A 22,364-nucleotide genomic window follows, 5' to 3' on the forward strand; every position below is an offset into this window, starting at 1 on the left:
TTTTTTTTTTCTGAAGATTTTCAATCCTTGGTTGGTTGAATCCACAGGCTCAAGTGTATCTAGCATTTGTGATGCCGTCAGTTTTCCAAGTAGCATTATCATTATCACATTATACCCACATTATCATTTAAAGTTTCTTACCCCAATAGTCACAGCTTACACATTCTTTACAAACGGCTTTTACGGTTTTATTTGATCAGCATTGTTTCTGGAATTCCTTCTCTTTTGCTTGTGTGCACGTTGTCATTTTTCCCCCTTGTGGGAGAACACTTCTTACTATTTATTTTAGAAAGTATATGCAGGTCTTAAGACGTTCGGGTGCTTTCCTGCCCGGAAATGTCTCTCCTTTGCCCTTCTCATGAGTGGCGGCCGCATCGTGGGCTCAGTGCAGAATCCCAGGCTCCGAGTGACTTGCACTCAGAACGCAGAGGCTCTGGCTCTGCCATCCTGGAGGGATCCTGAGGGGCCTCTCAATCCCAGCACCCATGCATTTCTTGTAGGTAGAGACGATTTCCTCCGTGACTTCTCGGAACATCCCCTGCCCTCTCTTCTCTCGTCCTACAACTCCCATTTGATGGCGGTTGCAGTTTCTCCACCTTGCCCGGCCCTTCGCTTTCATCCTGTGCTCTCTGCTCCTTGTGCTCTCCCATCATGTTCCGAGATACGCCCTCAGCTCGTCTTCCGATCACCGACTCGCTCTTCAGCTGCGTGCATTCCATGTCTCAGTCCACCTGTCAAGCTTGCTTTGCCTAACTTAGCAATCAACTTTTCAGTATCCTTTAAAAAAAAAAAAGTCTTCTTTCTGAAGCCACTAATTATACTTATTCAAAGTTCTCAATTGCTATTCTGCTTTCTCTATTAAATCTGATTTCTCAAATACATTTTTGTTGTTGATGATTGGATTTGGCGACTGTCTTTCCTAGTGTTGCTATTCAGAGAACATGGTGGAAAGACTTTCTGATTACTCATGCTTAGATTCTCAAATCAGTTCTCAGATTTGCAAACAGGCTGGAGCAGCTAGCAGTACTGGTGCTGCCGTGGAGACGGTTCAGAGGTGCTCACTTTGGTGTGTGTGGTAACGGCCCCACACATCCCTCCCCTTCCTCCCTCCTTCCTCTTCCCTCTCCTAGGCCCCCTTTCTGCTCCAGAACCGTGAAGCATCCAACCCTCATTTACAGGTTGTTTCTGGGGCCCCTTGAGGGATTCTTTGATGGGTCCTTATGAGTCAAAGCTGGGAGAGGCGTCCTCCCTGGTGGGGACCCGGAAAGAGGAAGAGGCCAGGAAATGTCAACAGCCTTTGCATATGCCAAGGGTTGAGCCAAGAAAATAAGATTAACTGACCAATCCAAGGTGCAGAAGTGGCAGGGGAGAGAAAGGAACCACGCCTTGGTGAAGAACACAGGTGAGTGTGGCGGGCTGCTGGGTCTGTCCAGGTGGTTCCTGTGGCCACGGCTGACCCCGAGGAGCCACTGTGGAATGCTGTGTGAACACCTTGGGTTGGTCCAAAGGCTTAGGTGGGACAGATAAAAGCTTCCAGCCCTAACCCCACTCCTGAGGCGGGGAGGGGGGTGTCTTGAAATCCCACCGGTCTTCCTTCCCTGCGTGGCTTTTTCCGCAAGAAAAGCCTTGTGTCTTTTGATTCCCCAGGACTAGGATAAGTACAGGATAATCCCGGGTTCACAGACTTTGTAAGTCCAGCGAATTCCAGATCTGCTCCAAGCCCATCCTGGATACGTTTGCAATTTAGGATTTCATTCTTGAGTGTGTTATAAACATCTTGTCTGCCAGACCTAAGAAACTCCCCCACTCCCCCACTGGTTGATGTTTTCTCCGCAAGCCTGCAGATATCCTTCATGGTAACTTGACAAGAGAGAGGTGCTCTGAGGCCTGTTTTATAGGTTTTCTATTCTACAGGTTTGCTGCCCGTTACCAGCATCTGTCAGATTCATAAAGCAGCAGTATGCACACTTTCCTGTTGGTTGATTTTATTTAGACACTAATTCTTGTAGCCCTTAAAAAAGAAGAAAGGCTAAGGCATATCTCCCCTCAGAAAATCCTCACCTGCTCCATACATCACAGCTTAAGGAGGAGCTGCAGAAATAATGTTGCACGACAAAGAAAGATGTAAATAAAACCACCCGGAGTTTAATAATCCACAATGACTGCTCTCCACAAGGACTCCCAATGTCGGCGCTGTTGTCAGACACCGGGACTTGCAGCAGCCAGCTGCAGCTCCGGCTACGATGTCTCTGCATCTTTCAGCAGCAGCCGACACCTCTTGCCGTGGAGGAATGAGATAGATGCCCCTAGCTGAAATGATTTCCTGCAAGTGAACAGGAACCGAATCCGGGAGGCCGACATACCGGCCCCAGCTTTATGGGGCCATTAGGCAGTCCCTGGGACGGAAGGGGAGGGAAGTGACCGCTCGGGAGGTGGAACCACGGGTGGGACTCCGCAGCAATTCAGCCACCTCTGTCCCCTGCTGGTCCCGTTGCAGAGGTAGCTGCTGCTAGGAAGTCAGGAGCTATGGCAAGCTGTCCGTGGCTGGAGAGGCGCGCAGACAGGATGCTGCCTCAACAATACCTTCTATTGGGTTTACTGGTCCTGGGAACCTGGGCTGCAAACCGTGTGCACCTCTCCACCTCCGGTGGGGGCCGGTTGAGAAGAAGGGGCGGAGACAGAGACGTTGGGGCAAACAGTATCCCCAAAGGGCACCGAGGCTGACCTCTGCTGTTCCTTTGGTCCCTAAGAGGCTTCCGGTCCCCAGCTGTGGAAGTGGTCCTACATTGTCCCTGCAGGCTCCTGGCCTCTGCTGCTCTCCCTCTGTGTATCCCACCCGCCTCCACCTCCAGCGTGTCTCCTCACTTCCATTTCTGCCCTCTTGACCACTGTGGGCTCCTCCTAGTCCCAATGCGATGGGCCTCAGTTTCTTTGTCTGTCGAATGGAGATAAGCACAGGCGCCGAGAAGGAATCCGAGGGCCCTGGAGAGGCGTCAGAGAGGCCACAGATGCCAAAGGCTCAGCACACCTTTGTCACAAGGTCACCTTCTGAGAATGGGGGTGGGGGGCACCGAGCGCTCTGCCGGCCTCCGGTTCTCTCGCCGGCAGCAGGGAAGTGCGGAGCAGGCCAGGAACCGGCCGAGCCCTCGCCGCCGTGTCCACGGCGCGCGTTTCTCATGCTCCAGCCCTTTTTGTTCCGCGGCGCGTGTTCTCTCGGCCCTGGTCACGGAATCGTCCCCGTCCCTTTTCTGTTCACCGGGAAATCAAGGGGGACCCCGGGCACTGGAACCCAGCTCCCCCGGGAGCCTCTGTGGGCAGGGCTGACCCGCGCGGGTGGCGCCCGGTGCCCTTGGGAAGCCGACCGGCCGTGGCCGCTTCCCGGTCGCGTGCGCGGGTCAGCGGGCGGCCGCAGCCAGGCGCGTGGAACGGAGACCGCTGCATTGTCTGCTTCCTAAGGGGCGCCGGTGCCACCTCGCGGCCGCGGTGGGGAACGCACACCGAGGAACCCCGCGTCCTGCCCACGGGGCCGCCTGCCCAGCAAAGCGGCGCCCTCCCAGCGCACCCCTGCTGGGGCCACTCTGCTGAAAGCTCTGGCGCGCATTGAATTCAGCAAGCATCCTCTGCTGATGCCACACCCTGTGCTCGGCCGTGGGAGAGCAGAGAGATGATTAGGGGCTGCAGCAGAGGGGCAGGCTCCCCGCCTTAGCTCTAGGAGATCCCGGGACCGGGTCAGAGCCCCCCACCCCACCCCACCCCGGGCAAGAACGGCTGAACTACCAGCCCCAGTCCGAATGCAAAGCGCCGAACCGAGTTACCACGCAGAGAGGCCGGCCGGCTGCGCTCGTCTCGGGTTTGGCTTTCAGCCCTGCTTGCTCCAGTTTGAAACATTCCGCCTCCTGGGCTTGCGACCCTGCCAGCCCAAACTGCTCACTGGACCGCTAGGGCTGTGCCCACAGGCATTTCCCATCGGGACTGCCCCTCTCTGCAGAGCTTTCTGTAGAACCCAGAGGCCGAGGCTCATTTTCCTGCCGGGAGCCTCAGGGGAGACCACGCAGCCTGCTGCCTGAGAGGGTCAGGTTTCTATAAAAGAGGGGCTCAGAGTCCCCAACCCCTGTTTCCCAGAAGGCTTTCGGTCCTGGAGCAGATTGCCGCGGCCGCCTCCTCCTTAGCATTGAACATCAAGGACTCCCTGTCGATAGGGGCTGGCATCTCCAAGCCAAAGAAAGCCAGGGTCCCTTTGCACCTGTTCTCGAAAACAGCCGTGCTGACCTGCCTTCCATTTATATAACTTAAGGAGACTCCAGAGATAATAAGGCAAATCTGTTCCAAGGTGACTTAAGGTCTCCATTTGTAGACAGAGCAGCAGCTGGCATAATTCTAAGTTTCCGCCTGAGCAGGCACTTCCATTACCCTCGGAACCTCCATGGCTGGTTTCTGGAAAGATCAGCTTCAGCGAGGGGGGCGGGAAGGTGGCTGCTAGCGAAGCCTTCTCTGGAGCATCCGTCCGAGCCCTCTGCTGCCCCCAGGTGTCGGAGTGGGAGGGCGGATCCCGCCTCCAGCTTTGCTCCGGGGATGAATGCGGTTCCCCGCTGCGGGCTTCTCTGCCGTGGGCCGAGCGCGCTCCGACCCCTCCAAGGCTTCTCCGTAGCCAGCGCCGCGGTGTCCGAGACCCACGGGGAGGTGTACAGTTCTGATCTGGAAAGCGGTCCATTCGTACCCAGGTCACCCAAGAAGAGAAAAGCAACCTCACATGGGAAGAGACACACCTTTAAAACTCCTTTCTTCTCCGTGGTGCACTGATGACAAAAGTAGCTCCAGTCCTGCAGCGCTGGGGCCGACCCGTGGCCTCAGAGATGCGACCATATGCAGCGCCTCCTATCGAGACGTGGCCTTGTGACTGATTTTGATTGACAGCAGGTAAAGGTTCTGATTCTGAAGCCAGGCCTCAGAGATCTGGGTGTTGCTTTTCTCTTTGACGTCTGGGCCACCACGGTGCTGGGAGACCTGGAGCCTAGGGAGTCGGCCAGTTTCCCGACATGCTGGAGAGCCCAGCTAAATTCAGTCAAGCCACTCAGCCGCAGTGCGGTCAGCCAGCCGCGGGTGACCTGTACCTGTAGCGCTTGGGGTTAGGAAAGCAGCTAGCCAGGAAGGGGCCTTTCTGGACCCTGGGAGTGAACAGAAGATGGACCCGGCTGAGTGGACCTGCGCCCCAAGGCGTGAGAGGCTGCTCTGCTGAGCACGTAGGGGGCTGCTGGACAACCTCTGCGTTTTTCTTGGACATTTCCCTCCTTCCCTTTGGGCAGGGCCCTCTCTAGGATGTCAGTCAAGGGCTTCCCTTCTCTACCCTCCTAGGATGGACCCGGTCTGTCTTTGTGGAGTGCCTCCCCTGTGGTGTATCCCCTCATTTGGGTGGAGGAACGTCTTTGGTGACTTCCTGGGAAATGTCATGCGCTGGGTGAACCTGAGTTCTTCCACGTCTGAAAATGTCTTTTCTTTTTAAATTACTTATTTGAAAGTCAGTTATAGAGAGAGAGGGAAAGACACAGAGGGAGATCCTCTACCTGCTGTTCATTCCCCAGATGGCCGCAGTGACTGGTGCTGGATCAGGTTGAAGCCAGGAGCTTATGCAGGTCTCCTCCATGGGCGGCAGAGGCCCAGGTGCTTGGGCCATCCTTGGCTGCCTTCCCAGGGGCAGAGCAGGGAGCTACACTAAATGCTTTAAACTCAATGGTGTGGACAACAGGGGTCCTGCCTGGCTGGGCCGTCAAAGAATCCACACACGCAGGCACGAGGCATCAGGTGTACAGGGAAGTGGGGTTTATTTAAAGGGATAGAGCACTTTCAGCTGTGAGTGCAGGCAAGGTGTCTCCAGGAAGGAAGCAGCTTCCCACCAGGGGTGCGGCCACCCCTTTATAGGGCGGAGGTGCTGCCCTCATTGAATATTCAAATGGGGCAGGGTTTTGGATGGGGCTGCAGTGCACCTGGTTGTCGTCGTGGTGTCTTGCGCCTGATGGGAAGTGAGGCTCAGGTACTTGATGGGGAATGGCTGTGCCGAGTCTGCCGCCACGTGGGAGCAGCCCGGGAGGGGCGGGGTCTGCGTGGTGCTGGGCTGCAGCCCACAGGCCGCTGGCAGTCTCAGCTCCTCCTTGCTCACTGGCTGCCTGCCTGCTCACTGCACAAAGCCCCATGTGCTTCGGTTCTGGGAAATTGTCTTCTATTGTTTCACTGTTTCTGTCCCCCTTTTTCTGCCCTCTACTTTTGGGGCTCCTAGCGTACTTTTGTTACCTGCGTGGCCTAGTTAAGTGTTCACCCCCACCCCAACGCTGTTTCTGTCTGGGAGCAGGATGCCTTGTCCTCAACAACTCCCACTCCGGTACAGCTGCCTTCGGAACATCACCAACCTCCTCTCAATGTAGTCTCTGTGCTGACACACCCAGCAGTGCCATGACAGTGACAACCACCACAAAGGACAAAAAGAGAGCTCCCAGATTCCAAAATTCAGCACACCCAGAAAATTCATGAATGTCCCTCCCCGATGTGCAGAGTCCCCATAAGCGTTCCAGTTGCTCCACCCCCATGGACTCAGCCCCCTGCAGGCTGTGGGTTCGCAAGCCCAGCTCCTGCTTCTCCCTCTGTCCCCGACTACAGCGTGTGCTGCTCACACTCAGCTAAGGATTCGTCACTGGCTTGGATATCGGAGTATGGGGTGACAGTTATATTACCAGGTGCTTATTAATACATCCACACTATTAATAAGCATCGTGGGTTCTTGCCCAATATTCAGAGAAGAATTCTGGGGTAAATGAACGAGGCAGCATGAGAAGCTTTAAGTTTTGTATTCAGTGGGAGAAATGCATAGGAGGGTAAGGACCGTATCTAGAAGAGGGAAATCTGGGTTCATACCGAGTACCAGGAGTCAGCCATGTGGAAGAACATGCAGGCCAGGAAGCATGGGGCGGGTGGCCCGGATATTATGTATTTCTGTTAGGCCGTCACAAAACACACCAAACACCGGAGTGAGGGAAAGGGTTTACTGGGGAAACTGCAGCAGACCGGAGGGGTGGGGCAAAGAAGGGAGAGGGAGACTGTAAGTGAGAAACAGAGAGGAAAGGAGCTAGCGAGGAGAGAAGAGAGACGAGAGGGGGAGAGGAGAGCAGACGAGAGGAGCCAAGAGAGCCACGTGTTCAGGAACAGGCCCTTTTAAAACTTTGCCGGAGGGCGGGCAGGGAAGCAGAAGCAGCAAATCCCTTGGATGGGGGTGGGGCTTGGCACAGGTAGTTGGGCCATGTGGCCACCTGGCTTTCAGCAATGGTGGCGGGAACCGGGGAGTAGGATGTAAATCAGAGTGTAGATTGCACCATAGATAAAACTGTGCCAATTCCCTAACACTGGAGGCACAGAGACGAAAGAGGCAAAAGGCCAAAAAAGGGGCCAAAAAAGGGCTGGGCCCACCATGTTCCAGGCCTTGAATCCACTTCCAAAGGGGAGTGGTTAATTACCCTGATTGGCAGGTGGGCACACAGGTGTGGCCAGGTAGGGGCATGAGGTCACACGAGGGCGTGGTATTCCAGCTCACAAACCTGATCAATTTTAGCCTGTATTCCCGCCTACAACAGCTCTGGGACACCGAATGGATAGGTCCCACCTGGCACTCATGGATTGATTTTCTGAGTTCCTTCCACATTCTCTGCCTTTTCACTTTTCTGTTCCATACTGTGAGATTTTTTTAAAAAGATTTATTTATTTATTTGAAATGCAGAGTTACAGAGAGGCAGAGACAGAGACAGAGAGGTCTTCCATCTGCTGGTTCACTCCACAAATGGCCACAATGGCCAGAGCTGGGCCAGGTGAAAGCCAGGAGCCAGGAGCTTCTTCCCAGCCTCCCGTGAGGGTGCAGGAGCCCAAGCACTTGGGCCATAGCAGAGAGCTGGATTGGAAGTGGAGCAGCTGGGTCTCAAATCGGAGCCCATAAGGGATGCTGGCACTGCAGGTGGCAGCTTTACCCGCGATGCCACAGTGAGATACCTTCAGACACAGACACAAGAACACACATGTGTGATTGCAGTTATTTTTGTACAAATAAAATTTTTTCATATATATGTGAATACATTTTGGAAATAATACTTCAAATTCATTCATAAGAGTTTTTCCTGGTTTTATAACTGGCTCTTTTTCATAGCATCCTATTCTTGTTGTACTTATTCAAAATCTTTTTTTTTTTTTTAAATTTTTGACAGGCAGAGTGGACAGTGAGAGAGAGAGACAGAGAGAAAGGTCTTCCTTTTGCCGTTGTTTCACCCTCCAATGGCCGCCGCGGTAGGCGCGCTGCGGCCAGCGCACCGCGCTGTTCCGATGGCAGGAGCCAGGTGCTTCTCCTGGTCTCCCATGGGGTGCAGGGCCCAAGAACTTGGGCCATCCTCCACTGTACTCCCTGGCCACAGCAGAGAGCTGGCCTGGAAAAGGGGCAACCGGGGCAGGATCGGTGCCCCGACCGGGACTAGAACCCGGTGTGCTGGCGCCGCAAGGCGGAGGATTAGCCTACTGAGCCGCGGCGCCGGCCCAAAATCTTTTTTAACAGCTCCAAGGAATTATTCACTTACCATACCCATGTAAACTGTACAATTCAGTGGCTGTTAGTATATTCAGAGTTGTGCACCAATCACAACAATTAACTTTAGAACACACTTACCACTCATAGCAATGAGCCCTTAGCCATTACTCCCTAATCCCTCCCCACCCTCCACCCCCACAATGTCCTGTCTACCCCCACAGCCTAAGGCAACCACAAACCTGCTTCTGTGGCAACAGCCTCTGGCACTAACATATGATTTCTGGAATCTGTCTTCAATTAAGAAGTTTTAAGGGATAAGAAATTATGAATTAGACTATCTCCTGTCCTAAGAGATACACATGGAAGAAAAAGATAAACATTGCTGAAAAGAATGAAAAAGATATGTATGCAAATATCAACAAAAGCAGGCCACAGTGATACTTGGTAAACATAGAATTTAAGGGTAAAAAGTAGGACAAAGAAGGCATTTCATGGTAAAGACTTAATCCATTAAGAGAGTGTGAGTCATCGATTTCTCTGTGCTTAACAACCTTGGAATGTTTTTATTTGTTAATAATGCTTTTGCTGCAAGTAACAGCAAACACACCTAGAGCTGGCTTAGACAATGAAGGGCAGGCGCCAGCTCTGTGCTAAGCCTCCACCTTCCGTGTGGGCGCCGGTTCAAGTCCCTGCTACTCCTCTTCCAATCCAACTCTCTGCTATGACCTGGGAAAGCAGTAGAAGATGGCTCAAGTCCTGGGGCCCCTGCACCTGCGTGGGAGACCTGGAAGAAGCTCCTGTCTTTGGCTCAGCATAGTTCTGGCCATTGCTGCCATTTGGGGAGTGAGCCAGCGAATGAACCCCCCCCCCTCATATAAAATCTTAAAAAAAAAAAAAAAAAAAAAAAAAGAAGGGCATTCATTGGACCACAACAGTCCAGAGACTGAGCAGTGTTCAGTGAGGTCTGATCCAGGGGTTCAGTGATGCTCCTGAAGATCCAATTTTGTATTTCTCTCAACCTTGCTTTCAGCTCATTTGTTTTACTATATGCAGTCTCTCCTCGTGATCAAATGCTGGCAGTAGCAACTGGAATCAAATATTTCCTCACTAACAAAGTATCTCTCCTGGGCTAGATTTTTCACAGACCATCCTACGTCCTGTGACCATGCTTGGACCAATTGGTACCATGAGGGAAATGACAGGGACTGGTCGACTTAGATGTGGCTCACATATAAGACTGAAACCAACTGGAGCAAGGGGAAGGCATTCCTCAAATACTTGAGATCATGACCAGAGAAGCCATATTTTTTGGTCTATAATGCATTTTATTTTATTTTTTAAGGGATTTATTTATTTACTTGAAAGTCAGAGTTACACACACACACACACACACACAGAGAGAGAGAGAGAGAGAGAGAGAGAGTCTTCTATATACTGGTTCACTCCCCAAATGGCCGCAATGGCTGGAGCTGCAGTGATCCGAAGCCAGGAGCCAGGAGCTTCTTCCTGGTCTCCCACATTGGTGCAGGGGCCCAAGGACTTGGGCCATCTTCTACGGCTTTCTCAGGCCATAGCATAGGGCTGGATCAGAAGTGGAGCACCTGGGACTCGAACCAGTGCCCATATGGGATGCCAACACTGCAGATGTCGGCTTTACCCACTACACCACCGCGCCACACATTATAATGCATTTTAAACTTTGCAGTAAAGGAGCAGCATCAGGCCACTGCCATGGCTCAACAGGCTAATCCTCCGCCTAGTGGCGCCAGCACACCCAGTTCTAGTCCGGGTCGGGGTGCCGGATTCTGTCCCGGTTGCCCCTCTTCCAGGCCAGCTCTCTGCTGTGGCCTGGGAGTGCAGTGGAGGATGGCCCAAGTGCTTGGGCCCTGCACCCCATGGGAGACCAGGAGAAGCGCCTGGCTCCTGGTTTCGGATCAGCGCGGTGCGCCGGCCGCAGCGCGCCAGCCGCGGCGGCCATTGGAGGGTGAACCAACGGCAAAGGAAGACCTTTCTCTCTCTCTCTCTCTCTCTCTCTCTCTCTCTCTGTCCACTCTGCCTGTTTAAAAAAAAAAAAAAAAAAGGAGCAGCACCAACAGCGATAAAAAGTCTTCTCCATTTGGAAATGCTGTATGCCTTGTATGTAACTGCAACATTAAAGGGACAGTTAAAACCAATTAAAATTTTAAAACGGGTTTAAAAGCGTTTGTTAAAAGCTATTTATAAATAAATGACAATGAGAAGTAACATAAAAACTGCAAGGGGAGCCAACGCAGTACATAGAGGGAAATTCATAGCTTTATAAAGCACTCATCACATGCAAAAAAAAAGTATAAAGATGATAAGGTCAGTTCTACTTTCTTCGTGTCCTCAACATCTACCAAAAGAATGGAGAGTACAGTATTAGCTTTAGCAAAAGTGCGACCCCCGCCCCGTGTCAGTCCTCCTCTGCCTCCGTTTTCTCGCCTGTACCATGGGGCAGCAGGGCCTTGAAGCTGAGGGCGCCGCTGGTTCCCCCGGGGCCGGAGACCACGGGCCAGGGTCCCTCGTGAGGGTGCCCGCAGCCTCCCAGCGCGGTAGGGAACGGGGCGGGGGCTGGACACAGCGCAGGGACCGCGTCTGACAGCTGCACGGCTCTGCCCCGGCGGGACGCAAACTGTCTCCTGGACGCGGACAAGTCCCCCCTAGGGAGGCTGGAGGGGCCTGACGACCCTCCGGAGTGGAGGGCATCGCACAGAGGCCACCTCTGGCCGGTGTCACGGGGACCCGGCAGTCTCAGGATGCGCTCGCTCCCTGGCGACCGGCAAGGCGGTTAGCAAGTGGGCGGCGTCCGGGCGGCCTCTGCCCAGCGCGGCGCGCCAGGATGCGGGGCGGGGCCAGGCGGGGCGGAGCCATGGGCGGGGCGGGGTCGGGGGCGGGGGTGTGGCGCGAGGGAGCGGGGTGAGCCGGGCGGTGCCAGGGCGAGGCGGCGCGAGGGGGTGGGGAGTCAGGTGCAGGGCGGTGCTAGGGGGTAGGGTTGCACACGGGGGCGGGGAGCGCCGGGGGCGGGGCGGTGCAAGCGGGCAAGGGGTACCGGGGGGCTGGGAGGGGCCGTACAAAGGGCGGGGCGGCACCGGGAAAGGGGGTGTGGCGTGAGCGAGCCTGGTGGTGTCGGGGGCGCAGCGGCTCAGGAGGCGGGGAGCGCCGGGGGCGGGGCGGCTCCGGGTAGGCGGGACGGCTCAAGGGGGCGGGGCGGCTCCGGGTAGGCGGGGCCGCGCAAGGGGGCGGGGAGCGCCAGGGGCGGGGTAAAGGGGCGGGGCGGTTCCGGCGCGCGGCTCGTGGCCAGTGCGGGGCGTGGACAGCGTGGGCAGCGATCACGGCCCCTCAGCAGCAGTCCCGGCACCGCGTCCCAGCCACCGCCCTCGCCTCAGCTCCTGAGTAGCCCCGGCCCGGCCGGGAGCGAAGTCGACGCCCTGGAGCCGCCGCCGCCGCCGCCGCCGCCGTCGCGGGCGCTGGCCTCTCCCGGGCCCGGGAGGGTGGGCGTCTCGCCCAACCGCCGCCTGGACAGCGTCCGCGGCATGCCCACGTCCTCGCCTCCGGGGCGCCGCGCCCGCGTGCTGTCCCCCGGCACCAGCCGGCCGTCTTCCGAGGCCCGCGAGGAGCTGCGGCGCCGCCTCCTGGAGCTGATCGAGGGCAACCGGGTGATGATCTTCAGCAAGAGCTACTGCCCGCACAGCGCGCGGGTAGGCGGCCGGGGGCCGGGCCCCTCCCTGGGGGCCTCCCGCCCGGGTTGCGGCCTCGGGTTCCCGAGTGCGTGGGGCGGGAACGCGGCGGGGGCCGCCTGCTGGGCCCCTGGACGCGGTCGGACAGCCCAGGCCCGGCCCGCCGGCTCGCCCCGTCCCTCCTAGAGGCGTGGGCACGGGGTGGAGGGAGAGGCGCCCGGTACGTTCGTACTCAGCTTCTCGGCCGGCCGGCGGGGGACCTTAACCGCTTCGGTCAGCGGCCAGAGAGGTCGTGGGTGACCTCAGGCTCGCTCGTTGCACGTTTCCTTGGCCTCTCGGTGCCAGCAGGGGGCCCGGACTGGTCTGGACAAATGTACTCGGGTTTAAAGACAACGCGGTTGGAAATGAACCTTTGGCAGAGAATCCCACCTGTAAGGTGGGGACCATCAGTGTTTTGAAATTTGTTTCATATAATTAGGAAGTCTGAGGACAGATACAAACGTTGGGTTAGGCTCAGGAAATTATATGCTGTAATTTTCATATTTGGACTTTACTCCAAGACACGGATTCATGCATGCACATTTTAATTTTTTAAGATTGTTTTATTTATTAGAGTTACAGAGAGAGGGAGCTAGAAAAAGGTCTTCCATCCACTGGTTCACTCCCCAATTGGCCGCAACAGCTGGAGCTGCAACGATCCAAAGCCAGGAGCCTCCTGGTCTCCCACACAGGTGCAGGGACCCAAGCACTTGGGGCATCTTCTACTGCTTTCCCAGGCCATAGCAGAGAGCTGGATTGGAAGTGGAGCAGCCGGAACTCAAACTGGTGCCCACATGGGATGCCGGCACTGCACGTGGCAGCTTTACCCACTACGCCACAGCGGCGGCCCCACCTTCTAGTTGTATTTTTAAAAGCTGTGCTTTATAGAATTGCCAAGAGATGAGACATGAGACATATGTCCGTCCACTGAAAAATCACTGTATTAGGCAATACTGTGTTGAATACATAAATAGTCTTAATCATTCTAGTCGAACCTCTGCTGATACAGAAAGTCCTAGGACACATGCTCCTCCATCCCACATGTGTCAGCACTTCCGGTAACGTAGTCCCATTACATAATTTGACAGCTCTGATGACTGGATTTTTTAAAGACAAACATTTGCCCTGGGTACTTGTCTTGGGGGCGAGCCTTCTGCCAGCGGGTGGCGTTAAGATCTCTGCTTCTGCCTGGACTGCAGACCTTCCAGCACCTTCCTGAGTGTTCTTCTTGACCGGCGGGGCAGCCTGTTTTCCTCCATGTTTTTCTTTGTATGCGATCACTCTCTGAGCGGGCCGTGTGGCAGTGTGCCCACTGCTGTGATTTGGATGTGGGTTGAGTGTGTCGCCCAAGGTTGGTTCCCAGTGCAGCAGTGTTGAGACATGGGGCCTTGGGGGAAGGTGGGTAGGTCCTGGGCACCAGCCTGCACGGGATCAATGCTGATCTCTGGTGAGAACGAGTGCCATCAAGAGAGAACGGTTGTCTCGGCTTTCTCTCTTGCTTCTCATGTGATCTCCCACCATTATGGTGCCACCTGTCAGGGGGCTGTCACCAGGAGGCTGTCATGTACTGGTGCTATGCCCTTCAATCTCTAGACCTGTGAGCTAAATAAACCTTCCTTAATCCGGTACCCAGCTTCGGGTCTACTGGTGTGGCAACACGAATGGAGCCAGACACCCATAATCCTCGGAAATATGTCAAACAACTTAAACAGCACATTCCAGATAGGACCTTACTCTCGCAGTCAGAAGGTGATATTGGGTCTTTGGCTGCTCGTGTCATTCAGCAAGTGTCGTTGGATGCGGAATCTGTCATGGGGACACAAATGTGAATAAAGCTTCGTCTTGCCTCCTGGGCTCTTGTGTGCAGAAAGAAGAGTGTAGGAAAAACCAGCGGGGGTGAGAGATAAAACTGTGGTTTTCACGGAGGATCAGAACCATGTAAGAAAATGATATGTAAGCTGGACTGTGCATCGTTGGATGTATTTGGGTAAGGAAGGGCATCCAGCTAAGGGATTAGTAAAAGCAAAGATAGGAGATGATAAAAGGGAGATAGTGTGACAGAACATGGGCTTTGTGGCAGGGGAGCAGGCAAATTCATTGGAAAATGGGTGGAAGTTTAGTCTGGAATTTGAATTGATGGTAAATGCAGGCTTAATGATACATCAAAGAGAAGTCATCTCAGACTTGTGAGCAGGGTCTGACTCGCGATTGAAATCTGAGTGTAGTAGGAAAATAGAGTGAGTGTGGAGGCAGCTGCAGTTGGGAAACCACAGGTAAAGCACAGCTAAGAGGTAATGACCCCAACTCAACAGTGAAGACGATGGCTGGAAACTGCACCCACCAACCAGCAGCTCCTCACGGCCTCCTGTCCGGTCCCTGGAGACCAGCTTTCTGCTTTCTGTCTGTTGATTTGACAGCGTCAGGTGCCACAAAGCTGCAGAATCATACCACGTTTGCCCTTTGACGCCGCCTTATTTCACTTAGCATAATGTGCTCAAACTCAGGGTGCACCCATGTTGTAGCATGTGTCAGAATTTTCTTCCCTTTCAAGGCTGAGTCATAGGCCACTGTCTGTATTTATAGTTTGGCTTCTCTGTTCATCCATAAGGGGACACTTGGGCTGCTTCCACTTTGGGGGCTGTTGTGAATAATGCCACTGTGGACATGGGCATACTGATATCAGTTTGAGTCCTTGCTTCCAATTAATTTAGGTCTACATCTGGAGATAGAGTTGCTGGGTCACAAGAGATTCCTGTGTTCTGGAGAAGCCATCATTCTGTTTTCCTCATGGCTGCACTGTTTTACCTTCCCATCAGCAGTAGGTGAGGTTTCACCTTCCCATCAGCACTATGTGAGGGTCCAGTTTCTCCACATGCTCTCCAGCACCTGGCACTGGGATTTTCCCAGGGACTGCTTTGGATCTGTAGGTTGCTTCTGGTACTGTTGATTCATTACGGATACAAAGTCTTCCAGTTCGTGAACAGGTAACACCTGTCTAGTGGTAGCTTTCATTTCTTCCAGCACCATTTTCTAGTTTGCAGTGGGAGTCTCACTTCCTTGGTTGTTTGTCCTTAATTCTCCTGCTGTTGCAAATGGAGTTCTTTCTGATTTTCTGTTTGGATTGTTTATTGTTAAGATGTAGAAAAGCAGCTGGTTTTTGTGTCTTGATTTTTGTACCTTGCAACTTTTGCCGAATGTGTTTATTCTAACGGCTGGGGTGTGTGTGTGTGTGTGGAATCGTTAGAGTGTTCCACACTGAGGATCATATCGCCTGTGGACAGAGTGAATTTTACTGACTTTCCTGTCTTCCTGTTCCGGCTGAGACTCCCAGTCCCCTGTTGAACAGAAGTGCAGGAAGCGGGTCGCCTCGTCTTCTGCCCCATCTCAGAGAGAACGCTTGGTGGTCTTTGACCCCCAGGAACGATGTGAGCTGTGGGGTTTTTCATTCATGATTTCAGTATGCTGAGGCAGTGTCCTGTGGTCCCAGTTTGCTGGGTGTCAGGATGTTCGGGCCTCTCTGCTCTCCCTCCTTTGTGGGAGGGAGTGGGGCCCCTTGATCATGGAGGAGGGAGTGGTGTGAGGCTGAGTAAAACCCCCCCAAGATTTCTGTTGATTAATTAATTAATTTTTCTTTGATGGGCAGAGAGACAGAGGCAAAGGAAGAGCTCTCATCCACTGGTTCACTTCCCAGATGTCGGCAACAGCTAGAGTTAGGTCAGGCCCAAGCCAGCAGCGGGGAACTCCATCCAGGGCTCCCACGTGGGTGTCAGGGGCCCAAGTCCTTGATCCGTCACCTGCTGCCTCCCAGAGTGAGCATTTAATAGGAAACTGGGATTGGAGGTAGGACCAGGGCTTGAGCCAGGCTCTCTGAAATAGGAGCATCCTGAGTGGCATCTTTTTATTTTTTTCATTTTTTTTTTTTATTTTAAATCTCTTTCTGCTAAGGTTTTCTTTTGGATGATAGTTTGTGTCATACTTCCTTCCTCTCGTTCAGCACAGTCTCCTTTAGTTCTGAGCACTTATTAGCGATGGCTGCTTTGTTAAGTAGGAGGCCTTCACTCTCAGAGGAAGTTTCTATTCCTGTTTTCCTGGGGATAGGTTACACTTTGTGTTTCTTTGGGCGTGCGTTTTGTTGTTGTTGAAAATCAGACATTTTGCGTGATAAATTTTCGTACCTTTGGGTACTGCATTTGCTTGTTTATGTCCCTACACGGGAAGGGCTGGGTTACTTTAGGGAAGCTTAGTTTCTCCCCAGGATGACGTCACTCAGGCGCAGCGTTGAGTTTGCACAGTGGCCCCAGAGTGGCAGGGGCTCGGGCCAGGCCCTTCCCTGGGTGTGGATGTTGACCGTGTCTCTCCCGGCCCCACATCCGCATCGTAGGCCCCACTAACTGCAAGCTGATTACTCTGTTATTTCTAGCAATGCCTTGGGTGTAAATTGCCCCACACTGATGCACTGAAATCTGAGGCTCTTTGCAGGCTGGTTTCCGAGGGAAGCCGGGGAGGGCTGTGCTGTGCCCTTCCCTTGTTTTCTCTGGCGGCCCAGCTCCAAAGGGGTCCCCAAGCTGCCTCTGCATTGCTCCACGGAACCCTGTTATTTTCAGAGTACCTTAGGCTTGAACGTCCCTCGCACTGACTTAGGGTCTGCCCATTCCCCTTCCCCAAAACTGGGAGCGAGGACAGAGACTGCTTCTCTGGGAGCGACACTGTGCTTTATGGGAGCAGGGTTCTGGACGCGGACATCGTCTCTTGTCCTGCTGTCGCCTATCCCAGCCCGGAACCTCATCTTCCAGGTGCGTTGGGGTGAGGTTGATCAGGTTCTCCATATTTTCCTTGGATCTCTGAGTGGGGGCTGGGTGCGTGAAGAGAGCTCCTGTGTTGCTGGCCATGCTGGGCAGGAGTACAGCCATTGTCATCCACGGCTGATGGTGCGGTGTAAGGCTAGGGCATCTGTTGACCAGGAGCTCGGGGCTGAGGGCCTGTATTCCAGGCCACGTTCGCTCGAATTTAGCTCCTGCCAGGCTGATCTGGGGCAGGGCAGGGCGGGGCTGGCCGGGATGCGGGCTGTGCCTCCCATGGCAGACTCTCCCAGTTCTTACTGAGATTTAGTAGACTTTCTTAAATCAATGTTTTTACTTTCCTGAATCCCCTTAGGAAATGTCTGGAGACTTTTAAGTAGTTGTTTATGAATAATTTCCACCAGCTGTGGGTGCTGCGCCAGGGTTCTGTCTCGAGGGCTGAGGTCATTGAAAGGTTTTGTGTAACGTGGTGAAAAGTGGGTTTTAAAAGGCCACTGCGCCTGCAGTTTTCAGAACTGGAGGGGACAAAGCTGAAGCAGAGAGAACTCGGAGGATGTCGCTGAGAAATTCCCGTGGGGAGTGTTGGTGGCTCCAATTAAGAGAGTGGAAGCAGGAAGATGAACCCGTAATCAGGTGGCTGGGGAATTTGTGGGGGGTGAGTAAGTGTTAGCTGAGCGAGAGGCATTGCAATGATGGCTAATCAGAGCTTTGCAAGTTGTTAAAATGCAGAATCTGCGTCCAGTCTGGGTTCTGTGTGCCTGCATGCATCCTGGGAGAAGGCCGCCCTGCCCTTCCTCGAAGCTGGTGAAGGGTGCTGTGTTTCCCCTCCTGGAGGGCAGAGGTGTGCCTTGTTCATTGGTTCATCTCCATTAGTTAGGACAGCGAGGACCCAGTCTAGGTGTTTGGTGGCTAAAAAGAGGGTGAGTGATTTAAGGACAGTTCAAAGGAAACATGGAGAAAGAGCAGCGTGCAAGGAGGTGAGCTGCGTGTGGGATAGCCAGGTGCCCATCTTGGGTTCAGACGAGAGACTTGGGTGAATGTTATAGATTTGGGAGTCAAAGGGAGACTGATGATGTTTAAAAGGTGGGGTGGGGGATGCAAGGAATAGGCTGAGGTTCTTCTGGGACAACGTGTAGAGCAAAGGAAAAACACATTAGGCTAGAACTCAGGTTCATAAGGAAGCTTTATTTTGGGTATCGTGTCCCTCTTCCCACATTTCCTCACTGTTGGATCTTTTGTGAGAGTGAAACTTGGGAAATTTTCGTTACAGGTTAAAGAGCTCTTTTCTTCTTTGGGAGTGGACTATAATATCCTGGAACTTGATCAAGTCGGTGAGTAGAGCCTTTGGTACGTGCTGTTTGTGGTAAACGCCAGCAAGGACCACTTTGCTTTCCCCTGTCCTGTTCGCGTTGTTCTGGTCTCTTGGGGTTGGAGGAGCCATTTTCGTCTGCTTTCAACCAGGTAGAGAACAAACCCTTATGACAAAAAATTGACGTAAACTTTCTTGTTTCTATGTTTCTCATGTTGGAGGGAAGGGAGTGAGAGGAAGATGTACAAGATTCTAACCTGGAAGTACTTGAGGCACTTATGACGTAATCTGCCAGCTTTGTGGCAACATAGACTAAGCCGTTGTAGATGGAAAAGATTCACTCCTGTTGCCTGATTTTGCTACGTTAATATCTTTGGGTTTTGTATCCCTGGTACCCAAACATCTAATATTTATTGTATACTTCACGCATGGTGAATAAAAATGTCTCTCTGCCTTCAGATAACCTTACTGCTTCATTATTTGTTTAAATTTTATTGGTTTATCTTTATTTATCTGAAAGGCACAGTGACAACACATACAGTGCCCTTCCATCTGCTGGTTCACTCCCTCAGTGCTCACAACACCTGGCCCGGCCAGGTCAAAGCCAGGAGCCTGGAACCACACCTAAGTCTTGAGTGACAGCTCCCCAAGTACTTGAGCCATCACCTCCTGCCTCCTAAGATGTGAATTAGCAGACAATTGGAGGCAGGACTTGAATCCAGGTACCCTGACATGGGATGTGGGCATCCTAAGGGGTGACTTAACCTCTGTGCAATAATGCCATTTGGGATAAAAACCAACAGTTGGAAGATATCTCCGGGCTGGCGTTGTGGTGTAGGGGGTGAGGCCACCACCTGTGGTGCGGGCATCCCATAAGGGCACCAGTTCAAGTCTCAGCTGTTCCGCTTCCAATCTGACTCTCTACTGTGGCCTGGGAAAGCAGTGGAAGATGGCCCAAGGCCTTGGGCCCCTGCACCCACGTGGGAGACCCAGAGGAAGCTCCTGGCTCCTGGCTTCAGATTGGCGCAGCTCAGGCTGTTGCGGCCAACTGGGGAGTGAACCAGCAGATGGAAGACCTCTCTCTCTCTTTCTCTGTGCCTCTCCTCTCTCTGTGTAACTCTGACTTGCAATGGCCAGAGCTACAAAGCACATTATCAGGGAGTTGCATCAGAAGTGGAGCAGCCGGGACTTGAACTGGCGCCTACATGGGATTTCGGTGCTGCAGATGGCAGCTTAACCTTTTCCGTCACAGCGTCGGCCCCAGTTAAGGTCTTCTTAAGTAGTCATGGTTCAGTTTTATTTTAGGGATGGAAGGCAAGTTTTGGACTTTGATTGATCATACAGAGTTTTTAAAAATGAAATTACAGAAGTGTTTTCTGGCTTTTTACTGTTACAGCAGATTTTATCTTTTTTTTTTTTTTTTTTTTTTTTTTTTTTTTTTTTTTTTTTGACAGGCAGAGTGGACAGTGAGAGAGAGACAGAGAGAAAGGTCTTCCTTTTGCCGTTGGTTCACCCTCCAATGGCCGCCGCGGTAGCGCGCTGCGGCCGGCGCATCGCGCTGCTCCGATGGCAGGAGCCAGGTGCTTCTCCTGGTCTCCCATGGGGTGCAGGACCCAAGCACTTGGGCCATCCTCCACTGCACTCCCTGGCCACAGCAGAGAGCTGGCCTGGAAGAGGGGCAACCGGGACAGGATCGGTGCCCCGACCGGGACTAGAACCCGGTGTGCCGGCGCCGCAAGGCGGAGGATTAGCCTGTTGAGCCACGGCGCCGGCCCAGATTTTATCTTGATATTTGTCCTCAGCTATTTGTCTTGGCACAGTCATTGAGCTGTATATCAAAGTATTCATTTAGGTGGCTTTAATTTTAAAAGGAATAGGTAAATGTTTCAAAAGTATTTATTTGAAAGGTAGAATGACAGAGACAGAGACAGAGAGACAGAGACAAATCTTCCATCTGCGGGCCTACTCCCCAGATGCTCACAACAGTTAGGGCTGGACTAGGCTGAAGCAAGGAGCCACAACTCCATCCAGATGTCCCACGTGGGTGGCAGAGACCCAAGGACTTGGGTTATCATCTGCTGCCTCCCGGGATGCGTTAGCAGGAAGCTAATTGGGAGCAGCATAGCCAGGGTTCAAACCTGCACTCCGACAGGGGACATGGGCATCCCTGCTGGCACCGTAGCCCTCTGTGCCACAGCGCCTGCCCATGTATTTGTAAAGTTTCCTTTGAAAGAATGGCTGTTTTCCCTCGTTGAGTCATCATTTCATAAAGTTGCATAACTCACTGTGGGTGTGTACGCCTGAGCATTTGGGTCAGTGGAACACTGCAGTTCACCTCACAAGGTCTGGAGTCATTTTCAGTGTTTTTATGTTGATTTTTTTATTCTTCAGACGATGGAGCCAATGTTCAGGAGATGCTGTCAGAGATCACCAATCAGAAGACCGTGCCCAATATTTTTGTAAATAAAGTACACATGGGTGGGTGTGACCGGACGTTCCAGGTACTAAAAGCATTATCTAATCTGCAACGGGGTTCACATTGTGCTTTAAGAACTATTGAAAAAGGGGGAGAAAATGGCTTTTAGGAGTCTGTTTATTTGTCTTCTGATAGTTACAAAATTTAGAAGCGGATAAAATGGGTGTCAGATAATTTTGGATTACTTAAAGGGAGAGAAATAACTTAAAGGGAAACTTTTCTGCCAACGTGAACTTGACAAGCTAAGAGGGAGAACGTTTCCCAGTGGCTGGTGAGAGAGGGAGCTGAGGGCCGTTCTCCCAGGAAGGTGACTCGTTGCACACATTCTTCCCTGGGGGCCTTGCAGTTCCTGCTGGGGCTGCTTACCCTCGGGCTCTTTGCAAAGGCCCAGGCCTTCTGATTTTTACTGACTCCTAGAATGCTGGATATGAACAGGAGCCCTTTAGTTAGGTGGTAACCAGGAACAACGGATATTGATTTTTAAAAGGCCCTTGTTTTACAATGGTATTGTTAAAATTCTGTTCTTTTACGTGCTTGATATGTGTATGCAAATGCTAGAAACCAGTGGTTGATTTTATTTTAAATTTTGGATAGCAGCTACATTTTTGGAGAAAATGATAACTGGCTGTATTGCTAATCTGTGGTCAGCATCATTACGTAGTAACTGCTGTGACACAGCTTGCATGGTGCTAAGTATTGTCATGATGGCCCCTGCACACCTAAAGTGCTGGTCTTGCTGATCCTAAGTGGGAAAATGCTGTCAGAGACCGCAGGTGGAGATGCCGGCGTCGCAATTCCATTTCGGGACTGGAAGGTGTTTCCTCGGATGCCGGAGCCTTAGGAATTGTGTTTTCCTGAGCCACCTCACCATTGGGAGGCCACAGGAGTCTTTTTCAGAATATCCCAAAAGCCAGCTTGGGCATCTCTTCTGCAGTGGGCAGTGTGGCACCTGCTGAGTCCCCGTCCCCACCTGGAACCGGCTGTGCTTCTCAGAAAGGCCTGGTGCAGGCCTGGTGTTTGCAAAGGCAGGGTACTGGGATCGAGCAACTGACGCGGCGTAAAGAAAACTCCTGCGAAATCACACACTGACCTCTGATACTCCAGAGCACGCGGAGGGCCCAGCGAAGAGAAAACACGGTGCAGAGCATCCCTTGACCATGGCCGCAGGAACCAAGCAAGAGGCCTGCGCTGGGCGGCAGCTCCACCGGGACAGCTCCACAGTTTAGATCAGTGCGTGGGGAACCGTGAAACACATTGCTGATGCGGCGTGCGGGTTGTTTCCAGATTGAATGAGGAGCTTGAAAAGTGATTCTTGGTTGTTTTATTGCTCTTGAGAATAGTATGTTGACTATTAAACGAAGGGAAATGACCTCGCCTGACAAACACAGTGCCAGGACCCCGTGCGTCCCTTTGGCCCAGGCCCAGCCGTCAGGCGATCGCTCAGAATGGACAACACATTCGTGTGTTAGCAGCCGTTCCCGTAATTGGAGCC

The 22,364-nt window shown here is 52.9% G+C and overlaps 1 protein-coding gene across 1 annotated transcript in view; it reads left to right on the forward strand.

Annotated features, from left to right (window-relative positions):
- TXNRD3 (thioredoxin reductase 3) overlaps window positions 1-22,364 on the forward strand; it is a 78,739-nt gene that overhangs the window by 16,891 nt on the left and 39,484 nt on the right. The window contains exons 2-3 of the mRNA XM_062200579.1: window positions 18,358-18,418; window positions 20,788-20,897. Coding sequence (XP_062056563.1) covers window positions 20,811-20,897 — 87 coding nt within the window. The 5' untranslated portion in view covers window positions 18,358-18,418; window positions 20,788-20,810. The remainder of the gene's footprint in view (window positions 1-18,357; window positions 18,419-20,787; window positions 20,898-22,364) is intronic.

This window comes from Lepus europaeus, chromosome 9 (genome assembly GCF_033115175.1).
Source record: "Lepus europaeus isolate LE1 chromosome 9, mLepTim1.pri, whole genome shotgun sequence".
Taxonomy (NCBI): Eukaryota; Metazoa; Chordata; class Mammalia; order Lagomorpha; family Leporidae; genus Lepus; species Lepus europaeus.